The sequence below is a fragment of the Narcine bancroftii genome, chromosome 7 (genome assembly GCF_036971445.1).
Source record: "Narcine bancroftii isolate sNarBan1 chromosome 7, sNarBan1.hap1, whole genome shotgun sequence".
In the NCBI taxonomy this organism is placed as follows: Eukaryota; Metazoa; Chordata; class Chondrichthyes; order Torpediniformes; family Narcinidae; genus Narcine; species Narcine bancroftii.
Window position 1 is genome coordinate 184,952,193 of NC_091475.1, and position 13,377 is coordinate 184,965,569.

Genomic DNA, 13,377 nt, shown 5'->3' on the forward strand with positions numbered 1-13,377 from the left:
AGAATTCTGGATTACTCAACCTGTGGCCTCATTATTATTGTATACTGTGAGAGCAAAACTTCCTTGCTTTTGTATTCTGTGATTTGGGGAATAAAGGAAAGCACCATGTGTGACATTAAACTACCCTTTTAACTCATTCTGCTAGCCTTAAGGATCTGTGAAAGTCCCTCCTTTCCTACACATGACTCAAAATCCTTCCACTTATTTCATATTTTTTCCTGAATATATTATTTTACACTTCTCTGGATTAAAATCCTTTTGCCATTTAACTGACAGGACTATTTATGTCTTCTTATAGTTTAAAAATGCTCTTCACCTTGTCGATTACATAGCCAATGGATTATTTTCATCTTTCATCTTTACATTTAGGTCTAAATCACCAATTCACGTTGAAAAAAGTAAGGTATTCTACTGTAATACCTAAGTCTTTCACGATGTTCACGCAAGCTAATATTTTGCATACATTAGTCGTAACTCCATCTGAATTATCCCACTTCTATAAAGTTGCGTATATTCATTCATTAAGTTACTAATGATTTGGGAGAAACAAATGAGTGCAGTTCCATGTTAGGGGACTGTTGAATTCTGGGATACAGGTACATCTTTCTTTACAAATACTCGCTGTACGGAAATTTGCTTTGACAAAACCTGTGTTCACTACCCGAAAGAAATTTAAATGGGTTTTCGCTTTTCTCCATTTCAGCTTATGATAGGTTTCATAGGGACGCTCTAGTTTTGTAAAGCAGGGTATACCTATATTGTCAACGATGCTTATCATAGCTTTTGCAATACTTTCAGAGAATTGAAAACCAAATGGCAAGGGTTTAAACAAGGATTCCACTTTAGATATATGCAAATTTGGGCCAATTGTTAGGAATACTGTTGATTAAAATAGACATATTTGGTGAACAGGAGACTGTCCTCTTTCCATTTCTTCATTCTTTGGTTAATAGGAAGTGGACCAAAACTGGCCTATGCTTAATCTCCCTTCTTGTGCCTGGGATTTCTTGGGTTTATTGTTTGCAAAATGACTATCTTGTATTTTATTATGAAGAATGCTGGGATTAACAAATCCCTGTGATTGCATCATTGAATATCTGTGACTTTTTTTTACAGTCATTATGAGCTCTTTCTCATGTAATTAATGCATAGGTTGTCAGAAACTGGTGATTTCATACACATATTAATGTGCATGGTTTCTTCTTGGAAAGTCCATGCCATAAATTAGTTGTGAGTGTGAGCTCATTATTTTCCAAATCTGTGCAAATACCAAATGGAAAATATTAGAGGTTGTAAATACTCAAAACAGGACACAGACAACCTATATAGAAAGAAGAGTTTCAAGTCAATGAGCTTTCGGAAGATGAAAGGTCAGCAACCTGACGTTAACTATTTCCCTGCACAAGCTAAATAGAAAATGCTAGAAACACTCAACAAGAAATGAACAGCAAGGAGAAACCAGGTCTAAGACTCCGTGCATCCTTTTCCAGCATTTTCTATTTCATTTATGAGCAAGATGTCTGAGGATTGTTGATTGACCTGCCAGTTGGGTAATAAAATTTCTCTCTGTAGCACTTAACTTTTGTGTATCCTACTTGAGCACTAATCATTTATATACTTGGGTGATGGATATTTATTTAGTTCTAGTGGCATTACACTCAGTTCTGTTCTGTATGATCTCCCATTCTTGTAATTTACCAGGATTTATTAGACAGTAATTAGCAGAAACCTTCAATTTTTTTCTTGCATAATTTAAATGCAACAAGGGGAGATTAAATTATCATAAGAATGTTTTCTACATGTATTTGTGGAACCCAATTTTCACTATTTCACATCATTTTAATTAGACAAGTGAGTTCAAGGCCTGTAGAAAGCATTAACATTATTTGGAATTTGAGTTTTGATGTATTTCTTTTTGTTTCAGCTTGCCTGGGTTCTTTATTGTGACATGATGTGCTTAGATTATGATGGAAACTTACTGGATGCCTGTATAACAGCACTATTAGCGGGACTGAAAAATGGTGAGCATACCTAATTAGAAAATATGTACTGTACTTAACAGCATAGTCATATAAGACCCCCCCCCCCCCCCCCCACCCCCAAAGCCTTTCCAGCAGGGAATATTAAGAATGTTTTTTAGCATGTGTACGGGTTAACAGAATGTTGCCACTCACTGTTGTGCAGCTTCTCCTTGGTAGGCTGCCCATCCCCACCGGCAATCTGCGAGCGTTGGCGAACGGGTTCCTCCTGCACTTTGCACTGTTAGCAGGGGCTGCATGGTTGTCCTTCTCACAAGTGGAAGTGAACTGTGGTGGTTGCTCTGGAAAGCAGAGGCTACCTAAGGGCAGCCTGCAAAGCTGCAAGCCCACTTCTTGAACATACACAGCACATCCGTGGGCCTCTTGAAGTAGCCGGCAACTCAGCGGCCATTGTGGCAATGCCGACTTGACAGCGGGCAATCAGTCCCTGGTACTGGGGCCAGGCAGCAATAGAGAGTGGACAATGGGGTATCACTCCCTGGTACTGGGGCCAGGCAGCAATAGTCAGTGGACAGTGGGAGATCCCTCCCTTCCTGATACTGGGGCCAGGCAGCAACACTGGGTGAACAGTGGGAATCACGCTAATTTCAACTTCACACAAAAGACCTGGGGGATATCTTTGAGCCAATTTTTTTGGAAATAAATGGTCTGTTATGCTGTCAAATACAGTAATTTATTTAATTTTTCTTGACAAATGTATGCTGTACAATTTAGGCATTAATTCAAGTGGAGGACCTGCTCCACATCCACTTGATGACTGCAACTCGCTTGGAAATCTTGAAATACATTCCCCTTGCATATTTTTAATTTTGTTATGAGTTCAGTGAACCCCATATACCAGCAGCAATAGGAATACAATAAAGCAATGGTTCCTTAAACAAAATTAGTTTAATTCTCTGGGTATAGAACATGTAAGTTATTTACACAACCCCCCCCAACCTAATCTAAGCGCGTGTGTGTAATGTGTTTTCAAGAAAGTCCTTGAAATCTTCCACTGTCCATGTTTCCAAGGCTAGTTTCCAGTAATCTTCAATTCTATGCACAGAATCAAAGTCATTACATTCAAGCAAATTTCAGTGCTTTACTTCAGAACTCTGCCCAGTCTTGTAAAAGGAGCCTTTTTCAGCAGGTTCCTCTTCTGTCCAGCCTTTTCTCAGATTGGCTCCTGCTAACTCCTCTCTGGTTCTCTGCCCCTCTCCTCCTGATGTTTCAGTTTGCAAATGTTGCAGTTTCCAGGCTTTGTTTGCAAGTGTTCCTAAAGCCCAGAACCTTCTGTTTGCACCTAAGGCTGGGTCTGTGAAATGCATGCAACCCAACAGCTAACCCAATTCTAATCCCTTTTATAAGCATATATTTAATTAATCCATTGCATCACAATTTTTGTAAAACTAAAAGCAGGCAATCCTTTTAATATTATCTTGCTGTGTCAAACATTTGCTTAATTCTGATGCGCAATTCAGGAGTTTGTTTGTGGAGTGGAAAAATATTACATTCACTTTTAATGTATTTTAGAAGCTGTTAGATTTAGAGTAGTTAACTGTTGGAAATGTTTGCAATTTTTTTTGTATGTACTTACCTCATTTTCTTGTTATTTTTCCACAAGATGGAAATTATATTGAATTGTTCCTTGCCACTTCTTTTCCTGTAGATGTGACCTTTTATTCCTTTTCTAAACTATTTCTTAATTTTATCAAAAATGTAAAATTCAATAATTTTTAAGAGCAAGTGAAGTTTTATTTACTTTTATCAGTTTGGATGTGGAATTCTCTACTACAAACTGCTAACATACTTCACAACTTAAAATGAAAAATATTCAAGTGTTTGGGCATTAAGCATGCGATTTATATTGCATTGTGGCTTTGAGAGAATTACGGGTCAGTATGACAGAATGTAGCAATTGAAACATTTTTGTAGACTTATTTCAATCTAATTTTTTATTTCCTTATTAAGTGATTCATTTTCTACATGATGGTTAATAATTTTATTCCCCTACAGTCCAGTTGCCATCAGTATTGATTAATGAAGAAACAGGTTTGGCAGAAGTTAACATGAAACAGAAAAATCATCTGAGTATCAAAAAGCACCTAGTTGCTACATCTTTTGCCATTTTTGATGAGTGAGTTACTTTACATTAGTTTTATTTTACACTCCAAAGTTACCTTTGAGAGATGACAGTGTATTTATTGCCTTAAGTGCCTGCAGGTTTTCTTTGAGATCTGAGACTTGAATTTATCCTTTTTCTTGATAAGCAATGTTGAACAAACACATTCTTCAGGTTTCCTCTTCTGCCATCAAGGGCAAAACCATGTTCCAAACTAGTGCTGAACTTGTACCACATCTGTTCAAGCAAACTGGATATAGTACTTCTGACAAGGTTATTTCCACACTATGGAAACCAGATGCAGATATTGAAGAGATGTTCAGTCTGTGAAGGGAATCCTGATGTAGTTGCCACTGATGTAATCTATCCCACTCTGTGATATTGTTCCAATAAAGTTGAACATATGCCTGAAAAACACCACTTCTGACAAGTCTTTCAGCCAACATAGCTGTTTTGCATTTTAAAAATTGATGGATTTTATTTCCTGTCTTGATAATTTCATGTTTTTGATTTTTACTAGATTTTATCATTTATTAGCTTTTTAAAATCTATTTAAAAAAACCTTCAGTGTTTTTGTCATTTAATCCCTTTAGCCCTTCATATCGTAGATGTATTGTTTTCCTTCCTTGGTTTCCACCCTTTTTGCATAGAACATTACAGCACACGATGTTGTCCCAATCTATATAAACCAACTCAACAATCTAAACCTTCCCTACCTTACAAACATACAAAACCCTTATTTTTCTTTCATCCATGTTCCTAAGAGTGTTATCTCATGGTTCTTGAACTCAATCCCCAAACTAATGAAGGCTAGCATAACATAAGCCTTCTTTACTACCCTATCTACTTGTGCAGCAACTTAAGAGATCTATGGTTTTTGACCCCATGGTCTCTCTCTTCTTACTCATCATTAAGAATCCTATCATTAACCGTACACTCCATCTTCATGTTCAGCCTTCCAAAGTGCATCACTTCACACTTATTCAGATTGAACTCCATCTGCCACTTCGCTGTCCAACTCTGCATTCTGCCTACATACAGTTGTAACCTGCGACAACCTTCTCCTCTAGTTTTAACACCTCCAACCTTTGTGTCATCTGTAAACTTACTGACCCATCCTTCCACATCTTTGTCCAGATCATTTATAAAAATCACGAAGAGCAGGGGTCCCAGAACATATCCCTGCAGAACTCGGCTAGTCACTGACCTCGGTAGGATACGATTCACAAACATATTTCTCAGCTCTGTTAAAGATCAGCAACTTAAGCTCTTAACTTTTATCTCTTTCCAGAGATGCTAACTTCATGTACTGAGTAGAGCATTTTCTTGCATAGCATTGAATGAATGGTTTGACTAATGCACTTTAGAGTTTAAATAACATGACTTCTGGTTTCCTCTTTCATCACAATTCCGTGCACTTGTCCTTGTTACCTAGCAGTTATGTTGAGCGTGAAATCTACAAAGACCTCTTATATGAGCTAACTTTATTCATATTTATAGCAAATATCATAATATATTGAGTTCAAATAAATGACCATTTTTACCTTTCCTGTCTACAGATATGTATGGGATACTTACCACCTCTTGCTTTTTAAAAATCAATGTACATACTTTATGCAGATGTTTCTTGTGCTTCTTCCTCAAATTCAAGTACCTCTCAATTTGCTAATCTGAGTAAATTTGATCAATTTACTCCGCATGATTGGCAGAGATTCTTTTATTTTGAAACACAAAATGGAATAAAGCTGACGTTTGAAAACAGTAGATTATTTCAAACATATTTGTAAAATTTTACTAAATTTGGTATTTAATGGTTAATATGGTTTAAAACAACTTCAGCAACTTTGTTACTACAGTTTTGGAAAATTTTACTGTCATTTGGCAAAAATGTTTAGCTCAGATGATAACACATGCTGTTGAATCAAAGTTGGGGATTCACACTTTACTCCACATGAAGTTTGCCTACAGTACACTACCACTGCAAAAATGTGCCAGTGGAAGTGTTTGCTACTGCATGAAACTTAAACCAAAGTTCCATCCACTTTAGGTAAATTTTAACATGATACTAATTGAAGAAGCAGGGTTCTTTCATGATCATGGCTTTTGTGTTACCCTCATGCAATAAGCAATTATCCATTCATTTGCTATTGTGATAGCATGTTGTGTGCAAATCAGTTGCTGTATTTCTTTCCATAACTGTTTCAGAAGTAATCTCTTGATTATAAAGCACTTTGGAATACCAAATAGGTAGAGTTTGTTCTCTAATTCACATCCCATATAACATTTCCCTGCCATTCAACAGTGTTGATATCACTGAATACTTCACTGCAATATCCTTGATGTCTTCATTGGCCTGAAGTATAATTTTGCCAGCCATAGTAAAACTGTGACTAGATGAGTTGGTCACACACCATAATTTGAGATAAATTATATCCAAAATCCTCTCACATGGAAGTTATGAATCTTAAAAATATATTCTCAGTTTTCTGGTCACGTGCAGGTCCAATAATATAAGCAGCTCTGCACTAGGCTGTTTGGTTGGCACCTTATTTATAACTCGAAACATAAAGTGTCTGCCACTGACTCAAAGGTGGAATATGTACTGTATTTTAATTGCTTGGCAGTGCTACTACACCCCACCTCCCATGTCAGAGCCCTTTACTGCCAAAAAGAAAAAAGGAGAGCTGGGTTCATGTGAAGATGACCTCCTGCATCTTCTCCACCATCCTACCTTGCAGTTTCTTTGACAGTCTCAGATTTAAATCTTAAAATAACTAAAGTGTGGAAGCACCTTCACTAAAAGGACTATTTAATAAAGATGGTTTACCTCCACATTAAAGACAGTGAAGGCTGAGTAATAAATACCCATTTTGCAAATGAATACCCACAGAAAAAAAATCTGATTCTCAAAGAGGTGATTGTTTTCAAAGACTAGTTCAAATATGAACAATTTTGGTGATTTTGGCACCCTCTAGTGTCTAACAGGCATTGCAGTCCTTCATATTATCAGCTTTTAATGCAGTGGTTCTCAACCTTTTTCTTTCCACTCACATACCACTTTATTCCCTATGCCATAGATGCTCTGTGATTAGTAAGGGATTGCTTAAGGTCGTATGTGGGTGGAAAGAAAAAGTTTGAAAACCACTGTTTTAATCATACCTAATTGACTCGTTATGTGCAATTTCATAACTCCAAAGGAAATAGGACAATGACAATTTTTCTCAAGCAAAATATTTCAGTAACAATTGGATCGAGAGCAATGATTCTCAACCTTTCCTTCCCACTCACGTACCACCTTAATCAATCCCTTACTAATCACAGAGCACTGATGGCATAGGGATTACTTAAAGTGCTATGTGAGTGAAAAGAAAAAGGTTGAGAACCACTGTTTTAACCTCTTGGGTTCTATTAGCGGTGATATTTAAATATCATATTTTGAGTTTACAATTAAAAACATGCATACCCTGTATAACACGGTTTTAAATAGTGCGGATTTTGATATAACATGGTCAGTCCCTGTCCCGAGCAGAAGGCAGGCGTTCGACAATCACTTAGCTCTGCGTCTCCGCAGCCCCCGAGACCGCCTTCACTCCACCCCCTCCTCACCTGACAGATTGTGCACGATGAACAATAAGGCTGACTTTGTCGGAGCTGAAACTGAAGAAGTGGAAAGTACTGTACATTAGACAAATATTTTCTTAAATAAGCAAGGTTCACTTATTGCCAATAAAGATCTTGGGCATTTTTCAGTTTTGTATATCCCTTTTAAATATTTTATGTACGTTTGCATAAGAGTTCTAGATAAAAGAATAACTATAGGATTGGAATGTATTACATTGAAGTGCATTATAATAATGCTTTGAACAGTGCGGGCTTCCATAACACTGAACTTGCTTGGGATGTCTTAACCATGTTATACAAGGTATGACTGTACTCGAAAGTGGATTGAGGTTTCATGGGTAATATAAAAAAGTGAGCTTTTAACTATAACACTGATCTGAATCCTGGAGATGGATGGCCAATATCCAAAATACTAACCTCTATTACGATGGTTTTTATTTAAAAACTAAATGAATGAAAAAGACCTCTCAAATAAATGCCCCACTGATGCTAGTTGGTAATATGGATGTGTGCAATACAGTCAGGATATATCTTTTTGACTGGTGAACATTTCTTTGTCAGTGTAATTAATATTTTAACATGCATATTACTTTGAAGACAGTTTTATAAATCTGCAGTATAATTAACTATTCTAAACTACTATTAGCACAGTTAGCTTAGAGCAGGGGTTCCCAACCTGGGGTACATGTAACCCCAGCGGTACATTTGCACTTTTCAGGGGGTACATTGGGTCTGAGAGAATAACCCCTACTGTACAATACACGGTGTTGTAATCTGCAGCCAGGTTGCACAATGTCATGTTTGTTTAATCCTTAATTTTTAGGGGTACATGGGATCCTATAAAAATGGCCAAGGGGTACAGAGGAACAAAAAGGATGGGAACCCCTGGCTTAGAGGTTAGGGCATCAGTATTACAATGCCAGCAACCCTGGTTTGAATCCTTTTCTGCCTGTAAGGAGTTTGTGCATTCTCCATATTTGCTCCGGTTTCCTCAAACGTTCCAGACGTAAAGGATTAGTAGATTAATTGATGTGCAACTGGTTTGCATGGGCCATACTGTATTTCCAACTATTGATAACTTGATTCAAGTTACCAATTTGTATAAGTCCATAATATATATGATTTGATCATATGGCTTGAATTGTCTTCTGAAATATTTTTCTTTTTTTCTGTAAAAGCACAATATTTATTGTAGATCCTACAGCTGAGGAGGAGGCCTTGGCAACAGGAATGGCTACTATAGTAATCGATGAGGAGGGTAGACTTTGTGCCTTACATAAACCAGGTATGCTTACATGTAGTGTTAGTTTTAGTAAGTCATCAATTTGGTGGAGACTTTTGTTGGATATTTTGGTCTGGGATCTTGCACCTACTGAAAGATGCATTCACATGCCCCTCATTAACTGCTTCAGTGATTAATCTACCTTTACTAAAGGCAGTAATGCATCGAAGAGTCTGGAATTACAACAGTGCCTTGGGAAAAGAATTCTGCATAGGAATCTCAAAAATAATATTGTACTTATTACCACTAAAATATAACTGGAATAGTGGCCAATGAACTGAGATGATAAAGATCTGGATGCTTATGTTTTAAAATATAAACAATCAAGTAATATACAAAAAATATATTCTTTCTTGAAAGAATGAAAGTGAGTGCAAAGTAATTTTTTCATTACCTGGGTGCTTTAGCCTGAAAATAATAGCTTACAATCTCACTGCATCAGTTGACCCTTAATGGAACTTTTTAGTTCCAGTTAACCTCCAAAGCCTATGTCACTCCTGATTTCTGCCCCTCTCAACTTGACTTTGTATCTGATCTAACTCGTGTGTTTATTCTCAACAAAGGAACGAACAGGCCCTTTGGCTTACAGTCCCAATGCTGAACATGACACCAAATTAAACAAAATCTCTGCAACTTGATATTCCTTTCTTCATGTGTCAAATGATGGGATCTTTTACAGTCCCAAACTCTGTAAAGTCATCTTTCAATACCATCCTCCAGGAAGCCAATACTAAAAAGTAGTATTTCCTATCTGACATTTTCTCCAATTTCATGTGTTGCAATTCATCAGGTGATTTTCCTCTCTTCCATCCCCAATTGATCCACACCAGAAATACCAGGACCCACTATATCTTTCTCTTAAAACTACTTTTTCCACATTTTCAGAGTTCTGCATGTTCTCCCTCTTCATTGTTGGGTTCGCAGATTGATCTTCTTTCATTCTCTCCCTTGCTGTGTCCCCCACACCACGACCTGATTCTTGTAATTTTGCATTGCTTGAAAATCACATGTCTAGTTAACACTTGGTAAAATAGACAGAAAAAAATTTGCAATGAAAAAGCCTAGGTTTTCACCCATAGAAATATTTTTGAGGCAAAGTTCTGGAATTTTTATTCACTCAAGTGCAATTACTTTAAGCATTGGAAATCTGTGAGTTAAAACTATCTGAACATTAGTCCAGTTGTATTGTATAATTGTTGATCAATCTGCACATTTGTTTTAAAGTTTTAACACTGTTTTATAAATTCTTCAAGTCCTAACCACTTTTTCAAAAGATTTGCAGTCAACCTAATACTAAAGTATCCAATCCCAATCTTATTCATTAACAGAATTGGCTTTAAAATGTCTGCCCTTCTTTGGATTTTTTCTACATCAAAAACATGAACCTGATTTTTGTTTTTTGCAAATTATCCTTTTCTTTTTCCATATGGAGGTGGAAGTGTTCTCTCCAGTGAAAAGCTCCAGGACTGCATTGTTCGTGCACAGACAAGACACAGAGAAGTTCATCAGCTGCTCACTGAAGTGTTAAAAAGTGTAACACCCATACTCAGTGTGAGCGAGCACAGTTAAACCTGCAAGTGAACGTTTGGCTGTACAATAAACCAATTCTTTTTTTTCTTTCCAATAAATATATACATGTTTTTAAACTCAAGTTCAGAAAAATGATTCTTACTGAAACAAAAGATTATACTATATACACCATGGATGGGTTTTGTTTTAAAAATATTTAAAAAAAAAACATTCACCACCACAAAAAGTAAGTTGGAGAAGCAGCCTTAAAGTAGAACCGTGAGATGGTTCATGATTTTGGAGGAGTTGGAGTTCCTCTTTTCCTTTTATTTGTTGACTGGTTGCTTGAACGGTGCTGCTGCTGTAGAACTTGAACCGCTATAGCCATTTGATGCTGCAAATATCGCAACTGCTGTCAGAGAAGAAAGGGGAAGAGAAGAAGACCACAACTGTAAGGCTCGAAAAAGTTTCAAATGAATCAACCTGATACCTCTCAACGTCAAAGAGATGACTCAGTATTAAACATTTGGGAAATGTTTTAGGATGGAAACAGGAGAAGAAAATTAAACCCACAAACATAATGACTACAGTCAAGCAGCACCCGTGGCACAGAAGAGCTAAGACAAGTTGACACACAAACCCTTGTTCCAGCAGAGCTAAATGCATGCTTGTTAGTCAATGTCTGATCTAAAGGCGCTTTTAGTACTTCTAGTTAGATGCAAATGTGGCTGTTAACAGAACCGCGGCAAGTCAGCAACTAAGAGGCATCTCAGTATTATTGGAGTGGTCTATCCCAAGTTATACAACGGTACACCAATATAACCCACCACAAAGTGCAATAAAAATATTGAGCATGAGGATTTTTTTTCTGGAAAGGCCATTTCACAATTCATTTTGTCCACTTAATGTATAAAAGGATGAAAAATTTTCCAGCTGCAAGCATGCCAAAATCCTTCTTGGTAAAAGATGTGAGAAAGGTGTTCTTGCACCATTGCCTGCAGCAGTTCTTAGATTTCAACGTGCCACAAGCACTTCTTGAGAGTAAATACAAGAGAAAGAGGTGGATGGCGAAGATGTCAATGTAAATTCAATGCTCCAAAGAGATGAGATATTACAACGTGATCACCCAATTTGTTTTCCAACTTCCAACCCTCTCAGATTCAAGCATTTAATTGTTTTAGTGTTTTGGGTAGCCCCTCTGACTTTTCTCCTTTCTTTATTTTGGAGCTGAGAATTTTTAAAAATTTCGTGTGACCAGCCAAGTTGCGGATTACTTGTATCTGTTGCTGCTGCTGGAGGGCTTGTTGATGCTGGTGGAGTCTCTGTTGAGGAAGGCTTTGCCCAGGTCGGTTCACAGCAGAGCCAAGCCGAGACAATACTACTGAGGAGACAGGTAGGAGAAAAGGGAGGGACAACAAGAGGATCAAATGAGGGAGGAAGTCAGGATAGGAAAAGATTGTAACAAAGGGGATCAGTAGAATTCACCTCGTAGTTTGTATCAGAGACAGTTACCTATGGAATGTAGTAAGAGAAAAGGTATGTAACTTTTTAAATATTCAAAGTTTTTCATTTATCTATTTTCTCAGTTGGAAGTATCCGAATGAACACTTGTGGAAATTCAGACCAGTCACCCTGTTGTGATGACTGTATTTGATTGAAAAGCACGTGCCTCAATTTATTGGAGCCGACTTTAATTTTGGCGTATTTGTTTGGTTCCATTCAATCTAGTTTTAAAGTGCATTTTAATTCCAATTCAGCACAATCGGTAGACAAGATTAAATGGTTACAATTTGTAGGAAAAATGCATGCTTGCTAACTGATTAGTCAGATTTTCATACTATCGATATTAGAAAATGACAGAGAAATGTCAGTTGAGTGGTGTACTCCCTAAAACTCGCTGAGGAATTGTTAAACCAGGTAATTGATTTTTGATGGGATGGTGAAGAGTGGGTAAGACCAAGGAGAAAAGGTTAAATCCATGCATTCAGCTTGGTGCCGTCCCTTTTCTTTAGTGCACTTTGTCAAGCAATCTGTATCTCACTGGAAGTGCCATTATAAGACTATAAGGAAAAAGCAATAGTTTAGCAAAAGTGCAAAATACAAGGCAGTTCGAAAGTCAGTGACATTTCTGGAAGAATTTTTTTCAAGACAGAAGTGAGGTAGTGAGGAAATTAAGCTTGAAGATGAAAGTTTTATAGCATGTACCTGCAGCCTGTGGAGGCACAAAACCTGCTGCCAGGTTGATGACTGCAGTCTGCTGAGCTGTCAGAGCCTGTTCCTGGCTAGATGGAGCCTGGTCAGAATTCTGCTGGACAGAACAGAGTTCCTATATCTGAGTTCTATGCATTAGTGTGAGGTATTGTGGAATTGATATTTCAACAAATTCTAGATTAAATCTCTCAAGAAATTCAACCTCAATGCACCAAACGAACACTGATCACCATAAAAGTGGGAAAATTTAAACAACTGATGGGAGACCTAAAAATTATTTTCCTGAAAGTATTGCTATTTTGTTAAATACACTGTCAATAGTAAAACTTTCTGGACTTTGGATTTGGAACAACCTGACAATAACTCAACATTACATGCACCCTTTTCCAATATTTTACCAAACAAATGAATCCAATCAAGCTTACAAAAGCTATATGTAATTCCATTCAGGTTTGGTTGATGAATCATGATTACAAACTACTGTAATAGTAAGATATTTCTGAACTCCAATACATTTGGATCTCCCAGCAATAAGCAAGTCTTTCAGGTAGTAGTTCTTCAGAAAAAAAAGCATCTTCATTATAATGTAGTTCAAATCCTTTTAAAAAAAAATG

The 13,377-nt window shown here is 37.1% G+C and overlaps 2 protein-coding genes across 11 annotated transcripts in view; one reads left to right on the top strand and one right to left on the bottom strand.

Moving 5' to 3' along the window:
* Nucleotides 1-10,694, top strand: part of exosc8 (exosome component 8) — a 62,834-nt gene extending 52,140 nt beyond the window's left edge. For both annotated transcript variants that reach the window (XM_069891702.1, XM_069891701.1), the window contains exons 8-11: nt 1,925-2,021; nt 4,035-4,155; nt 8,940-9,046; nt 10,476-10,694. In XM_069891702.1, coding sequence (XP_069747803.1) covers nt 1,925-2,021; nt 4,035-4,155; nt 8,940-9,046; nt 10,476-10,612 — 462 coding nt within the window. In that variant the 3' untranslated portion in view covers nt 10,613-10,694. The remainder of the gene's footprint in view (nt 1-1,924; nt 2,022-4,034; nt 4,156-8,939; nt 9,047-10,475) is intronic.
* The window catches only part of supt20 (SPT20 homolog, SAGA complex component), a 94,110-nt gene continuing 90,860 nt past the window's right edge, over nt 10,128-13,377 (bottom strand). For 5 of the 9 annotated variants that reach the window (XM_069891694.1, XM_069891695.1, XM_069891691.1 and 2 more), the window contains 3 exons: nt 12,758-12,857; nt 11,827-11,930; nt 10,128-10,964 (listed from right to left, as the gene is read on the bottom strand). In XM_069891694.1, the coding sequence (XP_069747795.1) occupies nt 10,842-10,964; nt 11,827-11,930; nt 12,758-12,857 (327 nt within the window). In that variant the 3' untranslated portion in view covers nt 10,128-10,841. The remainder of the gene's footprint in view (nt 10,965-11,826; nt 11,931-12,757; nt 12,858-13,377) is intronic. The other 4 variants (XM_069891697.1, XM_069891696.1, XM_069891700.1 and 1 more) reach the window with 4 other exon arrangements.